This window comes from Pleurodeles waltl, chromosome 1_1 (assembly GCF_031143425.1).
Source record: "Pleurodeles waltl isolate 20211129_DDA chromosome 1_1, aPleWal1.hap1.20221129, whole genome shotgun sequence".
In the NCBI taxonomy this organism is placed as follows: Eukaryota; Metazoa; Chordata; class Amphibia; order Caudata; family Salamandridae; genus Pleurodeles; species Pleurodeles waltl.
Genome location: NC_090436.1, coordinates 640,736,208 through 640,755,903, shown reverse-complemented (window position 1 = coordinate 640,755,903; position 19,696 = coordinate 640,736,208). Strand labels below are relative to the sequence as shown.

At 47.0% G+C, this 19,696-nt stretch overlaps 1 protein-coding gene across 1 annotated transcript in view; it reads right to left on the bottom strand.

Annotated features, from left to right (window-relative positions):
• Positions 1-3,137: 3,137 nt before the first annotated feature.
• COMMD10 (COMM domain containing 10) overlaps positions 3,138-19,696 on the bottom strand; it is a 769,929-nt gene continuing 753,370 nt past the window's right edge. Inside the window, exon 7 of the mRNA XM_069226671.1 lies at positions 3,138-3,444. Coding sequence (XP_069082772.1) covers positions 3,406-3,444 — 39 coding nt within the window. The 3' untranslated portion in view covers positions 3,138-3,405. The remainder of the gene's footprint in view (positions 3,445-19,696) is intronic.

The window sequence follows — 19,696 nt, the reverse complement described above, 5'->3', positions numbered from 1 at the left end:
CACAGTTGTGACTTTTAAGGAGCATAGGGTAGCATGCTCTAGACTGAGTAATAGTTAAGTAGAGAGGGTGGATGCATTGGCACCACATGGACCAAAGCAATTGCACAAACTCCAGGTGCCCAGAGCTCCTCGTACCACTGAATAGCAGCAGGAGATGCCTACGAATAGTGCAATTGTCAGCTTTGACTGATGAGTTTTTCTCTGACGATCTTAGGAAGGTAGTGTAATCACTAGTCCTCTTAAAACTGGACTACGGCAACGAAATCATCACTGGAACCCCGAAAAGTCACCTTGCGCCCCTAAGAGCAATTCTCAATGTGGCTTCCAGGCTCTTCACAGGAAATCAAATCATTTGATCACATCTCACCTGCCCTCGAGAGCCTTAATTCCCTTCGAAGGAAGATGCACTCACAAAGCCGTTCATACAAAGAACCCCAAATACCTAGAAGCCAAACTATCGAAAACAGGAAGAAGCCAGGAACTGAGACGCTCCAACTCATTTCTCCTCATATCTTTAAACTGAAGGAGAAATCTTCCCAGGCGCGCTCTTTCTCAGGAGAGGACTGTAGGTTTTGGGACTCACTACCTAATGATCTCCAGTGCAACCCATCCTTTTCCTGCTTCAAACAAGACTTCAGATCTCCATTGCTTGACAACTATTTTGACACAAACCAGTTACGTTTCTCAAAGTTCCAACCCCCATTGACAGGACCCTTGATGGGGCTGCCTGACTCGCTCAGTTTCTAACCTTTCACTAACGCCGTGACCTTAATGCTGTATTGTAATATAATTTTGTGACTGATCTCAACTACCTCAATGCTGCATTTTTCTATACCCTTTTGTTGCATGTTTGACTCCGACAAATCCTCACATGTAATTTGAGTAAATGTATTCATATAACATGTAAAGCACTCTGATACCTTCGGGTCTAGCTAGTGCTATAATAAACGCAAAAAATGAAATTTAAAAAAAAAAAATTGAGGGAGCTGGACAGAAACCCAGCAGTCCAGTAAGGGCAACACTGCTGGGGTGGCTGCAACATGGAAGATAATAATGAGAGTGCCTGGAATGGTTAGTACATTTACAAAGACGCACAGACAGGAGCCAACACAGTTCCCCAATTTTAGAGGAACCCACCTGTCAGCATGATTACGGGTAAGAGATGCGAATCCTGAATGATGACAGGTGAGGTGAGTTGGGAGTAGTCAGAGGTTGTGAAAGCATCTGAGGTAATAAATTATTAAATTTCAGAAGATTTAGAAGCTGGATGAGCAAAAAGTAAAGAGGAATGTGAAAAGAAAGGAACAGGAAGTCATGAACTGCAGAAGTTACAAGGAACTGGATGTTCTGAGCTAAGTGAGACCTATATGCACAATTAACACGATAAATTAAAAAAAAATTCTAAAGTATTAAATAGTGCTAAACAACTTTCCAAAAGTCTCAGGATCCAAAGGTTGTCTCAATGAGGTCTCTCCAAATTGCCACAGTGCATGGCCAGTGTATAGGTTGCTCTCCAAAATGTAACATTGCCTCTTGCCCCTTAGCTCCGCAGCACTAAGGAAACTTCAGTTTACTGATCCATCAACAAAGCCTGGATTAACTTTGAGGTAACTGCTTCTGAAGCTTTGCTCTGTAAAAAGACATTTTGAAAATGCAAAGCCGTCTGGTTCTTTATTCCAGAATTTGTTTCAACACTCCTGTCAATTCTGTTCCACCTCTTTTTTCTCACGTTGGTACCCCACTTGATAGTTCCTGTTTCACTGCTCACGTTCACTGTCAGCAAGCCTGAAGATCGACCCCACGTCCATTCACCAACAATACCTTTCCACCTTTCTAGGTATTGCCTAGAATATGCCTAGAGACTGCGCGTGAATGAACAAACGTCAGGTACAAGCTGGTGTCTGAGTAACTTCTCACTGAGACATTCTGAGCAATGTATGCAGAAGTAGACCAAAACACACAATGACATTCTTGAGACATGACAGCAAAATCTCACATTAGCACAGGTGAATACAGAGTGCAATGATAGATCTGAGGTGGACAGCGACCTAAAGTACTGGTAACAAAACAGCACACCAACAATTGCTTCCTGATGGTCTCAAAGGTGACACCAATTTCCACTTCCTCTACCCTTGGGTGGGTGCTGCAGCATGCCTAAAATAACCATGCTGGTGTTCAAAAGGTTAATGAGTAATAAAGATGCTTTTTTTTTTAAATCTTCTACCACTTTCTGTGATTTCAAAAACAGAAGTCAAATGTTTGGATTAGTATTCTGACAAATTGATGCTTGTCCTTTCAACATGGAGATTGTTTTTTTTTTTTTACCTTTCTTTATCAAATTGAGAGGCTTTCTAAACTGAAATATATGAAAATCTTACTGGGGCACAGGGAGTGGGAAAGGATAGCCTGTAGGGTTTCATTTTTTTCACACACAACAAAATGTAAGTATCTGTAAATAAATTGCACAAATATTTCAAAATAAATCAGCAATTGGAAAAGCGCAAATTAAGCACATTTTCTGTTATTCTGAAGTATGATGGAAACAAAGATCTTCAGTTTCAAAACAAATCAAGACACTTTACTTGATGGCGTGAAAATGTTAAATATTTCCAAGTATTATCTTTTGATCAGTATATAGCTTTGACAGTACAATTGCATGCTGGTCCAAATGTAGTGGCCATTTCAATAGAAAATGTGCAGTCTGTAAATGACAGTGCGCGACCACACCACGTGATAGTATTAGATTTGTGTCAGTGTGCTCTAAAATGCACCACACCAGATACCACACCCTTACCACTGTCCTGGTGAATGGGCGTGGCTCACTTGCTTTTACAGAAGAGTTGGGTTTCACAATCCCTCTGATCTCCGCGATGTGACATTGATGGCAGCCCCCGACTCTGGGGATGACTCCATCGCCACTGCCGCTAACATTTCTTCCCCTTTTTCAGCAGCTGGGTGCACGGAATAGCGAGAGGCGGGTCGGCCCTTGATAATGCACGGGTTTCGCCGCCTCTAAACGCCTTGCCTGGCCTGTAATTGCAGAGTAAATAGCTCGCCCTCTTCTGATCTCTATTAGAGCGCAATGTACTATATTGTACAGAAATCATGCACGAAAAACAACTCTGAAGCAAAGATCATTACCGTCTCAGATTTTTATTTTTCATCATGTGAAATGCTTTATAACAAATGTCAGGCGTTCAAAATGGAAGGCAAAGACAATTCGACAGACTGAAGCTCTCAGCCATGGTCTTCCACTGCTATCGCCACGGGTTAGGAGGGGATAAGCCGTATAGTTTTACAGGAAGCAGCCAGTGGGATCCTTCAGCAAATAGAGCTTGGCAGTCTATCGTCAATACAAACTAATGAGACGGCGGGAGCGCGCAGGCGAGGCCAGCCTTCAAAACATCACGTAAGGGAATCCAGCTGGGCTTGGATAGTTTCGAGCTATTAAAAAAATAAAGACAAGATTACAGAAGAAAGGGTTCGAACACGCAAACCAGAGAGAAAGAGATGCATCTTCAGCAATGCATATTCAAACTTTTAATGCGGCAATTATTATAAAAAACAGCAAGAGTAGCAAATATTTTCGTAAGTAATTATTAGAACTCGTCTGGTTCAATGCAGCTGTGAGGAGACCGCCTGCGCCATCAGTCTAGGATGGCTTCAGTGCATCTTCACAGACCTATGGGGCCTGTATCCCAAGAGATAACAGAAGGAAGCAGAAACAAGCATGGTCAAAGCCAAGAGTCTGGGCTTTTGTGAAGTGAAACAGTGCATGCACCGACACATAGTACGATGGCCGCAGTGCATGGTTTCCTAATGCACACAGCTTGTACTGTAGGGCAAGAACACGCACAGCATTATCAATGGAAGAACACACGCCCCACGCATGCGCAGTAGGTACAGTAACCCCAGAACAGGCACAGAACGGGCAGCAGCAGGGCGAGCTTCCAGCACACAAAGAACAGGTGGCCTTAGGGGGCGGCAGATGGGAGTGCAGGCAGTAAGGATATAAACTGGCTGCCCAGGAAGGATGTCTTACTTAGCACAGTGCCACGCCCTGGCGCATGCTCTGTTCACAGCATGGCAGAAGTAGGGGTAAAACTGAGCACGCAGCTGGAAGCCATGCAGTGACAGAGATGAGGGCAGGGGCTGAGGCAGAAAGAGGCTTATGCAGTGTGGGGTGGGGACCAGAAGGTGAAAGAGCCAGGACAGAGGCCCTGTGCAGACTCAGAGTGGTAGGAGGCATCAGGACATGCACAGAGACAGTGACATTTCACCATCCTCTTCCTCATTATTATATTATTATTATTATTATTATTATTATTATTATATTTGTTGCATGCAGTACATATCTGACATCCCCGCTGGTAGCACTCTAGCTATTGTTCTCCAAAAGAATCAAATCTAGAAAGAAGGCGGACCATGGAGTGGGTGCAGGTGAGTCCAGATAAATGGGGGCGAGTGAGGAACGCTACTTGACATGGTGAGCCCTTTAAAATACATCGTGCTTATTTGCTTTATTGGGCGTTGAAGCGGTATGTCAAATACCATTACTAAAAACGCAAGAAGGTCATAGGAACTGTGTTCCTGTAACTGAAATGTACAGAGTACCTATGGAAAAAAAAAAATCAGATGAAGAACTGAATGCTGAACAATGTCTAACATTCACCCCAGTCACAGATCTGGGCCTAAATCCATTGTTTTTTTGCTCGGCACACCATTCCAGTTTGGACCCAGCCTTATGGAAAATCACTCATGACCATGCTCCCCATGGGAACAGTCCAGCCCGAACTGCCAGGCCAGATCCTCCCTGGACCAGAAATAAGCATCCTGGGACCATAAACAAGCATCCTGGGACTGGTTTCTGGGTATCACCTCTCACCAGCCAGGCTTGCTTGAATCTGGTGGCATAGAGAGCACGAGACCTACGTCTCGGCATATTCTTTCTACTTAAGGCAACAAATGCAAAGTAAGGACCTGGCTTGGACTATTTTCATGAGGAGCAGGGTCAAGACAGAGTTGCATATGGCTGAGTCCAAACTAATGTGTCATGGTGAGAAAAACAATGATGGGTTGGGATACACCCCAGCGATTGCCAGAGGTTAGATAAATTGCAAGCATTTCTCCCATCACCTTTTGTGTTTTTCATGTACCACCCTAAGTGGCAGGGGTATGCCCAGACGTGGGTACATTGCTCACTGTGTCACTGGAACCAAACTGTACCTGGCTGATGAGCCTATAACTAGGGCAAAATCGTCCTGGTTTGCTTATGTTCCAGTTCAGGAAGGACCTAGCATGGGAGTTCGGGCGGGACTATTCCAGTGCGGTGCAGGGTCAAGACTGATTTGAATATGGCTGAGTCCAAGCACAGGTGGCATGGTGAGTAAAAGAACGATGGGTTGGGATGCTACTATAATCGATTGCCAATGGTTAGACAAATTGCAAGCATTCCTCCCATCACCTTTTGTGTTTTTCACATACCGCCCTAAGTGACAAGGGTATGCCCAGGCGTGATTTCCATGCTCACTGTGACATTGGAACCAAGCTGTACCCAGCTGATGAGCCCATAACTAGGACAACACCAGACCTTGGTTGCTCGTGTTTCGGTTCAGGGAGGACCTGGCTTGGCAGTTCGGGCTAGACTGTTCTCATGAGGAGCAAGGTCAAAAGACTGATTTCCATGTGGCTGGGTCCACACTCAGTTGGCATGATGAGCAAAAGAACGATGGGATGGGATAGCCTACCCACTGTTCAATTCCTTCTTTATGAGGCATTGTTTTTGGCCTTTCAGGACCTGTGGGCAGGCATACGGGAGGAGTCCAGGACCCATATGGTGTTGCAGTTTCTGGTATCCTTGGGTAAGGCATGATACTTGGCAACATGGCTTTATGGTTCCCTCTCTATGTTGTTTTGCAAACCCCTGTCGGTGTCGCGAGGATCGGGTGGGATTCTGGAGCGTGAGATTACGGATTTGAAGTGGTGCAAAATATTGGCATATACCCAAGGAGGTCTCCAGAAATATGCAATTGAAGTACACCCAATTTATATATGTCCATTTGACATATATGACCCTGCACAGAATTCAAGTGATCTATGGAGGGAAACAGCGCCCATGCGTGAAGTGCAAACTTTTAGACGCAGATTTTGTTCATATGACCTGGTATTGCCCCGGCATACGCACATTTTTAGGAAGAGGACATGGCAGCACTGAATGACATGTTGGGACGCTCCCTTCCTGGCTCTTTGGAGGCCAGTACACTAGGCTTATTTCCGAGACTGCATGCATGAAAAGTAGGGATTAGATTTGTGGATCTGGAACTGGTGTTGGCCAAAAGACGGATAGCAATGGCCTGGAAATCGTCCATGGGACTGGTTTTGGGAACCTGGAGAGGAGATGTGACCCAGTGGGCAAGGGCAGAGGAAAGGGCCCTATTCTGGAAAGAGGCCGGTGGGGTGACGCCTGATAGCGAAGCCGTAGACGGAGGTGTTGGGAGCATCCGGAGGGAGGGTTGGGGAGAATATGGAGGACCTGGCAGATCTGACTGATGACAGTGGCACAAACACCCTGGGGGGACCACAAAACGATGATGGTCTGGCAGTCATACCAGCTAACACTACCCTAACATCCTGGGTCGTAGGAAAGATGGAGCAGGACCCAGCATCACATGAACCGCTGAGGATATTGGGTACCTATCACAGGGTTCCACTACTGATGGCTCCAGAGGGAACCCTTGACTATAGCCTCGTTCTCCCCCACCACCACTCTTTTCAGTGAATAGATGCTACCTGATGTGACATACTGGAGTGACCGGTGCCCTGATTTGGGTGCCCTGTGCTGTTTCGTTCGATTTATTCCCTTTGTCTCCCTTTCCTTTTGTTTTTTTCAACTCTTTCTCGATTATATTGCTGGTTATTTATCAGACGTTGTAGTATACATTTATTGGTTTTATTGAGCTGACTTTCGCCCAGATTCATTGACCAACTCTGCCAACAGACATGTTGCGCATCTTATAATTATGATGTATGATAGATACACAGCTGACCACTGTTCCAACTCTGATTATTCATTCTGAACCTGTGATAATGCTGAATGGTACTGTTATATAATGTATATATCTACACCTGAAGGTGTCTATTATAAATGATAACAAAAAATGTTAAAAAAAAGCATTCCTCATATCACCTTTTGTGTTTTTCACAGAGCACCTATTCTAGAAGCAGCAAGCAAAACTATACGTTGGATATAATCAGTCAGTCTGGTTGTTAAACTGGCATTTCCTCAAAACAAATGTAAAAGTGTATTTTTAATGGGAGTAATCACAAATATCAAAGGGGAAAAGCATGCATTACAAGTTACAACCGAACCTGATCCAATGAGGTTGTAGAAAAACCCAAGGACAAGCGAGTTCCAAAATGGGTCCCCAGAAAGTCTGCACCCCACGTTTCAGTATTCTCTGTACCTAAGAAAGGATCCGTGCTTATTTTGTGCAGCAATCAGTCAAGGGGCCGAAAGTTTTTCTCCTGAGGTTGCAGCACTGCTGGTGCGGTCAGGAGCCTGTCTCGTCCTCTGTCATATTTCTTATGTTAGCCTTACCGCTAGGAGGAGCTGTTCCACGTTAGCTTTGGCATGGATTGAGCCCTTTCTGTTCTATATCACGTGTGAATAGGCCGCCCATCGTTGCTTTTCATCTACTTTCTAGTTTTTTGTGGAACAGAGTTTATAAAAGACAACAAACTGCAAGTACCACAATTCAATAAAAAAACAAAACACAAGGCTACATAAATTGCCTGTCTGCCCTGAGGCAACTTGAGAACTTCTGTTTATTTTGACTGCGATTCTACACTAGTCAATGCCAATGTCCGGTCAGTCAGCCGGTCAGTCCCACAAAATCCCTGGATGGTTGAGTGGGAGGCGCGAAGAAAGCATAGCAGAGGCCTGGCCCATCTTTCATTCAACCAGCCAGCGATGGGCTGTGGGCCAGTGCCTCTTCCTATGTGATTGAGGCGGAACCTACGAGTCATGTCTCACTGGTGTCACTGTCCCTTTGCATGGTTGCTGCTCAGTCTTGAAGCTTTGCTTTCATGACAAATGTACAGTCACCTGGCCAGTTCACCATCAGTGCATCAATTAAATGCATGTGCCATAAAATGAGTCTAAGGTTGCGGCTTGATAAAAAGTGTACAGTGATTTTGTAACTACGTGTGATGAGTTTCTGTTTTGCTGGCTTTTGCGGAAATTCAGTTTACACTCAATATTTAATGGTAAACAAAGCATAAATCTCACACGTTTAAAAGGGAGTTTATGGTGAGCTTGGATAATAGCTGGAACCATTGCCAGTGGAAGGAGAATGGTGTAGACGACGGCACCCGTGTCGTACACATTTACTCACATGTATAAAACTACCGAATTGAAAGGTGGGCCAAAGTGCTTAAAAATAGAATATTAAACCCAGTGGCGCTGCACTGATTCCCAAGCTGAACCATTTTGGATGTAAATATGTCAGGTCTGGCGTTTTTCCCCTTCAATACGTCAAGTTAAAACAAGGAGAAAAAAATCACCTGATTCCTAACCTTGTTTAGCTTTGAGCATACAGTGGAGCAAGCAAGATGTATGCAGATAACGACCTGGTATAACCGAGAAGTAGGCGTTGTTGCTTTAAAAAGTCAGCGCTGGCCTGAATACAAAACCACGCAGCTTTAACTCCTGCATAATAAAACATCAACATAGACGACGCGGTTCTGGGATGCCAGTTACGTAGCGTGCAGCTGTACGGGGATATGCACACATGGACCTGCAGACGCTCTAATATGTCGCTCGCGTTTATTTCCTTGTTTGAAGCAGGAATAAAACAGCTGGGAGTAGAAGCTCTGGGTTGAGGGCCCCGTGTTGGCTGCTGCAGCCCCCGAGACTGTCGGGTGGGCTGAGGGGCTTGGCTCGATCAGCTTTGCTCTGCAGGTTTAATGGAACGTGCATCTCTTCCGCGAGGGGTGGGTGCAGGTGGAAGGCGGGCGGGGCTCCTCTGCTTTGGATGGATCAGACAAGGACTTGCCGCGGACAGTATTCGCAGAGTTGGAAATGAAAGGCTGAGACATCACCAGTGCTTGAAATGGAAAACTTAAAGTGCCGGTACTCTGTGCCAGAGTACCTGCTTGTTTCTGAGAAGTGCCGGTACTCTCCAATTAAAAGGATTGCGATTTTCTTGAGATGTGCTCTCCCTCTCAAAATAAAAAAAGTGCCGGTACTCAGTACCGGACAGTACCGGCCCATTTAAAGCACTGCCTAACTAAATCCCTGCAAAAATGGTCAGCAACGTAACACCATTAAACTTATCTGACCAGAGCTCTGACCTCGCAGGTTTTGTGGAGTTGGAATATCACACCCTCATTTTATATGGATGTAACTTAATGCAAAATGGAGATCTGTGAAGACTGACTCTAGGAAGCCGTGCCCTAAAGTGTAGGGAATTCCACTTAGAGTACACTTCAGACTGGTCCCATCATGACCATGTCCCAGCATAACAACCTGGAAAGAAGCCAGCTAGTGTGCATTAAAACCTCTCGCTCATCCCATCCCAAGTGAGCAGAGCCTGAGGAGGAAGAACAATGAGACTGGGGCTCACTGCAGGTCCATTTCTAAGTTCATTGAAGAAAGTACAAAGCAAAACGCAGAGCGCAACAGCAAAGCTGCCCCCCAGGTGAGTGCCTCTGCCAACAGCTGCACGCATCATTGTACCATTGAAAGCCACACACGCCGGCACCCCATGCAGTCCAGACTCTCCACACACATGAAATATTCCACGCCCAGCACTACTACACACGGGGCTGTGAGCATCAGCGTCCTCTGCTGGCCTCTGACTTACCACAGAAACTGGCACAGGCCAGTTGGCATTGAGGGCTCCAAACAGCAGACATGACACAACTACAGGCAGGCAGAGTACCCCCGAGTGCCAGGGGATACATCAGGAAGATGGCGTCCCTGGGTGTAGTTGGCTACTTCTTCGCTCCAAGGACACTGATTCAGGATAGAACATCTCTTCTGCATCTTTATTTTTTAAATTTATTTTTATAAAGAGATCCCATCATCATAACATCACTATTTGCAATTCCGTAGTAAGTTCAATAAAACCATTCCATCACATTTGGTAATACAGTAACATAAACAAGCTCATTATTCACAGATTAGAAGTAACTAACTAGGCTAGGCTGTCGCCGGTTATCAGTTATCTCAAACATCCTACTCCAGGTTTGGAAGAATCTCTTGAGCCCCCCTGACGGCGCAGCGTACTTCCATTCTCTTCTGCATCTTATTGAAAGATTCAGGAACATCCTTTTTAGAACCTCTACTCGCAGGTTCATTTTCATGCCTTCTATTAAATAAGTTAGCACTACGGAGATATTCGCAGGCCTGTTAGGGGAGGACAATGTGTATGTTAGTAGTGGGAAAACAGAGACCCCGGTCCTTAGTGGAGGTACAAAAATAAAAGTCAGAAGCCAAGACAGGATTGCTTACACAGGGCAGGGGATCCACTAACAAGCAGAGAAAAGTTAGAAATCCCAGGGGCTCGATTCCAAGCACACAAAGTGCTGGAGACCAGTTCTAAGAGTCCAACGAGACAGAAATCGCACCCTCTGGCTCAAAACCTCACTGCACTGTCCCCTGCCAGTAGTAAAGCACAAATGTGGATCGGAGACAAAGAGTAAATAAATCACCCCTATACCGTGGTCTCTCAAAAGTAGAGCACAATGCAAACACACGCGTGTTTTTTAACCTTTTGTACACCGAACAGGAGACCAGGCACACACGTAAGTAGCACTGGTAGAACCTTGCTATTGTGGTCACCCTGGGCATTCTGGTATATTTCAGCTATTTACTGTACATGTGGATTGTTTCCGGGGACTCTGAACGATGGCAGATGCCAAAGGTGACAGACAATGGTGTATGGACTAAGTCATACAATACTATACATATATGTTGCATTCAGGAGACGTTATTTTACTCCCCAACCTCAGGGGTGGGGTGAAACCTTCATCAAATTCTGTTCTCCCATTACTTGTATATTTTGCACTTTTATATGGAAAATCATTTGCTTTTTTAGAGTTTGAGAAAGTGTACTGACGTCACACCTCACACTGGGCCAGACTGTATAGTCAGAATGGTATAGCGATATCTGTTGGATCCCAGGACGGGGATCCACAGGGTTGCTGTGTCCTCGGACTGCAAGTAATTTGCGCCGGGGACAATAATCACAACACACACGTAACTAGTTTGTTACCACGTCGCTCTGCCCTTTTGCGCCCGAACTCCGTGCCTTTATTCTCGCGCCCAAAACATCCCCCTCCCGGGCTAAACCATTCCACCGCTAGTACAGAGGGGTGTATCGCAATGGTATGCACGTAGCCTTTCTAAAACACCCCTCGCTACTGACGGCCGACATGGTATGGACATAACATTCCTCCAAAACTTTAAACAAAACCCAAACAAACAATGACCATCATCGAATGAGATGTGATGCCACAATCCAACACAGAATGTAATATACAGCTGCTGTCACACTAACTGTTCTGCTCGAGGAGAAAACAAAGCACACAAGAAAAACATCATACACAAAGTCTCTACTTGCAGATATAGGCCCTGATTCTAACCCCGGCGGTCGGCGGGAGCACCGCCGACAGGCCGGCGGTGCCCCGCAGGGCATTCTGACCGCGGCGCTTTGGCCGCGGTCAGAAAGGGTAAACCGGCGGTCTCCCGCCGGTTTACCGCTGCCCTTAGAATCCCCCATGGCGGCGCAGCTTGCTGCGCCGCCATGGGGGATTCTGACACCCCCTACCGCCATCCTGTTCCTGGCGGTTCGCCCGCCAGGAACAGGATGGCGGTAGGGGGTGCCGCGGGGCCCCTGGGGGCCCCTGCCGTGCCCATGCCAATGGCATGGGCACGGCAGGGGCCCCCGTAAGAGGGCCCCGCAAAGTATTTCAGTGTCTGCCTTGCAGACACTGAAATACGTGACGGGTGCCACTGCACCCGTCGCACCTTCCCACTCCGCCGGCTCGATTACGAGCCGGCATCCTTGTGGGAAGGGAGTTTTTCCCTGGGCTGGCGGGCGGTCTTTTGGAGACCGCCCGCCAGCCCAGGGAAAAACTCATAATACCCTCCGCGGTCTTCTGACCGCGGAGCGGTATAATGGGGGCGGAATTCTGGCAGAATCAGAATGACCCCCATAGTCCTGTAGCCTGACCGGTGCAGCTGGTCTTGGACGTAGATCATATCTAGCTCCTCCTTCTCTCTCTCGAATGCCAGTCAGCCCACCAGGATCAGACGAGCTGGATGATGTACCATGGTCCCCTGCAGCCCTTTCGATTGATGACGGTGTTTCCTCTGGAGAGGATCACCATGGTTCCAGCCTAGCACTTTCAGCAGGAATCACTATCTGTTCGGAGTCCTCCTCCTCCAGGGGTGATGACCTGGTCTCTGTGGCTGGGCTCGCTGGCTCTGGGGGTATGTTGTAATGTTTGAAAAAAGAAATATTCCTAGTCACACTCTCCATGCCTCGTCGAGCTGTCACCATCGTGCCTGTCACCTTGATCACTGTCCATGGCACTGATTCAAAACGGTAGTCTGAATTTACAGCCTCGGCACCTATTCTTCACCAGCACTGCATCTCCCACTCGTAAGTCCCTCACGCGGGCTTGTCTCCTGTGAGACACTCTCTCATTCTGTGCTTGGCGATGGCGTAGCCGAATTGCAACTCGATCATAGATCCGGGAGGCTTCAGTTGCCTGTGATAGCGTGTCCCTTACACAGCGAAACATGCACACTTCACTGGGAGCCACTCCTGTTGTGACATAGGGAGTTACCCGATACTCTCTTAAGAATTCAAACAGGGCATGTTCCAGATTTCGCCCTTGAGACACAGCAATGCGCAGCACCTTGTTTAGTGTCCTCATGAAGGCTTCAGCTTCCCCATTGGCTTGAGGCCACCGGGGCATGATCTTCCGGTGGTGAATGGCATGAGATGCCAGGTACGAGGCAAACTCATTGCTGGAAAATGGAGAGCCGTTATCAGTTCTTAGTTCTTGAATTATTCCATGGGTTGCCATTATCTTCTCCAGGCAAGGCACCACCTTTTCTGTGGTAGTAGAATCCAACACCTCCACCTCTTGATATTTTGAGAAGTCGTCAATAACCACCAACATGTGGCAATCGTCTGGGAGACTACCGAGATCGGCACTGGCTCGATACCATGGAGTCGATGGAATTGGTTCCGTTATAATGGGAGCTGGTGAGTCAGCTGGACTGAGAGTTTGGCATATGTGGCAGTGTTGGATGGTCTGCTCTACTCATGCATCCAGGCCTGGGAACCATACCTTGCTTCACAGTCTTGCCTTGGTTTTCACTATTCCTTGATGTACAGGATGGGCAAGGTCAATGGTTCTCTGCTGTAACGCTGCTGGAATCACTAAACGATGGCCCTCATAAAAGACATTCCTCTGAGGATACAGCCAGTTCTTGGCGTGCACTGTGAAGGAAGGACAAAGTGAGGCTTGCTTCTGCTGTTCTCCGTGCTATGTCCTGTTTCAGCCGATGCCACTTGTCATCCCGAACACATGATATTACTAGCTGTAGGAGCTCATCTCCCCTGGTGGCTGCTTGAATTTCTTGTACCTACATGGGAAGAGGCCGGGATCTCTCCACCACCAACCTCACATACTCTTCCGCCTCTTCAGACTCTGCTTCCTCTTTAGTGGTAGGTGGTCTTGTGTGCCTTGACAGGTATTCGGGTGGATTCTGTGTACCAGGTCGATATATACCACAGAAATTGATAGCCCTGGAGTTGCAAGATCCATTTCTCAATCCTGGGTGTTAGTTGAGATTCAGATTTGTTAAATAGTGGTATGAGCAGCTTGTGGTCCGTGTGCACCATGAACAGATGGCCATATATGTATAGGTGGAAATGCCGACAACTCCAGTGCACTGCCAACGCTTCTTTTTCAATGGGGGAGTACCTCTGTTCCGTTGCTGTCAAACGCTCGGCTGGCATACGCCACTGGCACCCACTCTCCTCCACCTTTCTGAGACAGCACAGCTCCCAAACCTACTGGGCTGGCATCTATCGATATTTCCGAGTCTTTTGAGGGGTCAAAATACACCAGAGTTGTGTCAGCTGACAGGGCCTGTTTGGTTGCACAGAATGCCTACTAATGAGTTGAAGTCCACTCCCACAGATTGTGAGCCTTTGTGAGTTCCCTGAGCGGAGCTGTGAGTGACGTCAGATTGTTGATAAATCTCCTGCAATATGTAACCATGCCCAAAAAGCTGCGTACACCAGTCACTGAGGTAGGTGGGGGTGCTGATTGAATGTCTGCTACTTTCTCCGGGTCCGGCTGAACCCCTCTCTCCGAAAAAAGATATCCAAAAAACGCAATCTCTTGCTTCAGAAACTCACATTTCTCACGATGAAGTGTTAATCAATTCTGGTGAAGCCTGTGAAACTTGGCGCAAAGTCTCTTGAGATGCTCTTCGATAGTGGGAGCGTGCACCAGAATGTCACCTTGATGACTCCTTCCAGACCAGCCAGCACATCTCTGAACGTGTCTTGAAACACTTCTGCAGCACTGGCAACGCCGAAACATAAACGTTTGTACCTTCTTAGCCCGACATGGGTGGAAAAAGTGGTGATTGCTCTTGATTCTGGTGCTAGCATATGTTGGTGGTATCCAGCTCGGAGATCCATTTTAGAGAACCACCTTGACCCGCTGACTTACGCCACAATGTCGTCCACAGTGGGGGAGAGATGACGTTCCACGCAAATGCGAACTTCCCCGGGCTGTTTTGGTTTACTGGTAACCACAATTGGCGATACCCACGGTGTCGGGCCTTCCACCTTTTCAATGATGTCAGCCTCTTCCAACTTGACTAGTTCGAATTCTACTTTAGGTCGAAGATGGAACGCAATGCGTCTGTGTTTCAGCGCCACCGGCTCAATAGACTTGTCGATATGCAGTTTTATTTGTCGTTACTTCAGGCAACGATTCCTTTGAACATCTCAGAGTATTTTTCCTTCAGACTCTACAGGGTTTCCACGTGTATACTGAGAGCAAACGTGACTAGCTCAAGTTCTTCTGCAGTGCAACATCTCAGTAACATTCCCGTTCCAACTTCTGCTACATATATCTTTGCTCGTGTTGTGACGTCTTCCTGTGTGATGTCTGTCACAAACATCCCGGCTAGCGGAATAGGTGTAGCTGATCCAGATGCAAATACTCGTAACGTGGCGGGGCGAAGTTGAGGACACTTTGGAATTTGACTGAACACCGATTGTGCTAGAATGTTTATTGATGCTCCCGTGTCAATGAGAGCTGTCACGTGATGACCTGCCACCGTCACTCGACATCTCGGAATCCGGCGCCGGGGTATATTTCCTGGGTGAGTGGCATGTATGACATACACAGCTCCTTCCGGCTCGTCATCGTCGTCCATATCTTGCAAGTCCTCCTGTTGTTGGACCACTCGCGCCTTGTGTGTCATCTTGGGTCTCGCTGATTTTGTCTTTGAAGTGGAGTGGCAGACCTTTGCAAAATGGTTTAAGCGGTGGCAGTTGGTACATTGTTTTCCAGCTGCTGGGCACTTCCCTTGGTGTTGGTATCCTCCTCCACACATATAGCAGGTGCGATTTCCACCTGTTCTTTTTTCCTTCCGTTTCACCGTTGTCTCCGCCACCACTGCATTGCCCGGTTCCACCTTGACGGCTTTCATGAGAGCTGACTCCATGTGTGCCGCCTGGACCCGAGACAGCTCCTTGGATCTCCCCATTGTTAGCATGTCTGCCGTTGCCATGCCTGGTACTTGCAAGATGTGTACACGTAGCTTCGTGGAATGACATACTTGAATGAATTGCGCACGTATTTCATCCCCTGGGTCGGGTAACGTGTACGTGCTCGCTAGTTCTCTTAGCCTGGCACAGAATGCATCGACAGATTCCTCGGGGAGCTGTTTTGCTTGCCTCTGGAGGAAACGTTCGTAATCAGGATTCGCTAGGGGTTCAAAGTAGGCTGTGATTGCTCGTTTTAGTGTTTGGTATAAAAACGGCAGGCCCTCCTCAACCATGGACTTGCTGATCTTATGGATCACGGGACCCCCAGATGTAGAAACATTGGCCGTGTCCTGCCGTACTTTATGGCCATTGCAGCAAAATAATTTTAAAGTCATTCTACCCATAGTTTCCATTTCGCTGCATGCGCTAATGGGGGCCCATCCACCAAGAATGGTTCAAGCGCTGGAAAGGTGGCCATACTAGCAAATGGTGATCCGGAGTACCATAACATGACAACCAGGGATATGTCAAAACAAGGATCTGCCGCCTCCTGTGTTCACTCTGGGCCCGTCTGTAAGAGCCCCTCACTTCTGTGTAGTAGGACAATGAAAAAGCACGTTATTGGCGGGTTGCACAATGACCCCGATGCATGACACTGTTCATTAAGTGGGGGTAGCAAAGGGTGAAAATGGCATGGGTGGTGGTGCTAGTGAGAGTACGTGAGCACACACCCTTAATGAGTGTGTGTAGAGCCTCTGCTGTCTGATGTGGCTGTCCTTTGCCCCTTTTGCTTGTTAATGGGCAAATACAAGTGTTTTCCGCGATGGTTTCACTCACCTAAATCTACCACCTCGTCTTTCACTGGCAGTTGGGGGCGTGGCTAAACATCCGCGGTAACTCGCGTGTGCATTGCGAGGCCACCCGTCGTCGTGCACCACCTGCACTCTGTACGCCAGATGAGACGCCGGCTCCAGGCAAACGCGTTCCGCCTTGCGGACGCAGCAGCAGTAGAAGTCGGGGAGAGAAGCGCCCTCGGCTGCATGGGTGCGAGGGTCCGACCTCGGTCCTCGTCGCCAGTTTGTTGGATCCCAGGACAGGGATCCCCAGGGTTGCTGTGTCCTCGGACTGTAAGTAATTTGCGCCGGGGACAATAATCACAACACACACGTAACTAGTTTGTTACCACGTCGCTCTGCCCTTTCGCGCCCGAGCTCCGTGCCTTTATTCTTGCACCCAAAAAGTCCCCCCGGCTAAACCATTCCACCGCCAGTACAGAGGGGTGTATTGCGATGGTATGCGCGTAACCTTTCTAAAACACCCCTAGCTACTGACGGCCGACATGGTATGGGCATAACAATATCCAGATGTGCCTCAACCCGTCTCAACACTCATAACTAGGGACACCTCTCTACTCAAACTAAAACTGGCAAACAGTGTGATTGTAATCAGACAAGTGATTATGAAGACATTTCAGGCCATTTTGCTTTCCATTCGCTGCAAGTCTGCCTGTTTTCCATCAGAAGAATTGAGATGCTAATGCACCCATCCGAGAAGTGCATTCGGCCCTTGGCCCTTTCTGCTCGCCCATAGCACCAGACTTCTCCACCCCACTGCGGCCCGCAAAAGCAAATTCAGGGAGCAGCACTAGCATCGCACACTAAAGCTTCAAATACTCAAATGGTGGAACTCTATCTTCTACATGGAGATTGCTCCTAGGCGTGATAGAAAAAGTAAGACGTGTGATAGGTTAAAGTTCATCGACCAGTGGGAAGGGCCATTGTAGTTCCCCTAAAAGTGAGTGGAAGAGCGTGATTCCGTGTTTCCAAGTGAGGGCTAACAAACAATGTTGTAAGGACCATGAAGAGGAAAAGGGTCAAAGTGGTGATAGACTCATATATTGCAAACATTGTGACTCTACTGTTCGTGGTTCCCTTGATCAGATATTAACCACAAAAGTAAATTAAAATAGCAGTTTCTAATCCTAACTGGGTCTATCTTCTACAGACAATGGCATGGGTAGGCTGGGTGGACGGGGACGGTAAACCACCAGGGTACCCCTTGCAAAGTTTCTAATGCAGCCTTGCCCGTCAGATATTGGCTAGAGTGAGTTAATGGTCAGTCCAACCCTGCACAAGTGAGAAAGGCTATGGCCAAAATAGATCTGGGGACTGTCTCTGTGACCCCGTGGCTTCAATAGAAAGTCTGAGACAAACGTATGACAACAGTGGAGACAGACATAGCTGTCTGTGTGCCTAAGTGTGTACAGTGTTAAAGCACTAGAGAGAAAATCATGTTTTGAATCTCAAGGGTTTCGTGTTCACTCTGCTGCTATGACATTTCTTATGAATGCCTGAACTTAGAAAAAAATGTGGCTCACAAAATGATTCACCCAAATATGTGCTGTCTCAGAGAAGAGGGAATTCGACTAGCCAAGGAGCATTAGAGGAACGCAGATAGAACATGCATGAGTGGAATACCAAGCATAGGCAGATGTGGGATCAGCTAGTAGGCGTTCGTTGTGGTAGCAATGGCATCATTTGCCCGGTCTCTTGTCAGATTCTCAGATGCAATGTTAGTAAGGAACTGCATCTTGGGCCCAGATCATTTATTACCTTGCGCATTAGGTGCAGCGAGCTAGGTCTGCAAGTAGTTGTCTACCCTGACAAAAGATATCACGCAAACTGAGGACACCCTTCTATGTTCACCTGTTTTCCCTGCCCAGGCGACTTCTGGGTCAATTGGTGACTGCTTCAATAAGGTCTACTGCACATTAGCCGAAATTCCACTTAGTGCCGAAGTAGATCACTTTCCATGCCACCTCCACCTGAAACCTCTCATATTTAGCTGTCTGAACCATCTCACTTGCTTGGTAAACTGCAGCAACACTATCGTAACACCTAGCCTATACACTATTTATCTATGTCTGTTTTTGAGTGCAGTTATACATATCCTGTTTTTTTAATTTCCTTTACAGAAAATAAGGAGTAAACTTAGGCAACATTACCAAAACACTGCACAGATATTTGTATGCACAATTGTATTTTCTTCCTTAGTGGTGAGGTTATCATTATTGTATGAAAATGTCATAATTGGTAACTGTTTTCCAATAGTTGGACAGGCTTCATCAGTCCTCACGTTAAACCTCCCCAGACAATGTGAACAATACCACGCCAGGTTCACATTTATTAAGGTCAGAATAAAGCCACCTCTGTATTCTCTGTACGGCCACAGAATATGCATCACACCTTTTAGTGCTATCTGAGAATTGAGCACATCAGTACACTTGGAAGCCTAGTGGCTCTAAAACTATTGATTGCTCCTGAATGACTAAACCACCACAAAGCTTCTCATGCGCAATGTTCCACAATACATGAACATCTGATGGATATGATCGGACATAGTCGTAGTTCTGTTCCACAATTGAAAAGCATACCACAAGGACCACAGTACCTGTGATCAATCTCCAATGCAATAAGAAATCAGAAAAGGTAAGGTAGCTAACTTGTGGCACAAGTGCTTCAAAACTCAAGTAAACAGTCCCTGGCCGTGACACAAATAAATTAAAAACCAAATTCACATCCCAAATAAAATCAAAATGTGGTCTAGGAGGTCTCCCAAGCCTAGTACCTTTCATAATCCTACAGATTAATGTGTCGCCTATAATAGCTTGCCCAATAACCAACAAATTACCTGCTGAAACAGCAGGTCTATATCATTGCATATTGCGTAACAAAGACCTTTTTGAAGTAGCTCTGCTCAGAAATCTGACACCAGATCTAGAAGAGCTTCTCCATGCATCAACTACTCCAGATGTTCCTGGAGCCCACGGTTCATCCTAAGGCAGTCAGTCACCTCAGCAGCACAGCCACCTTCTTAGGCGTACC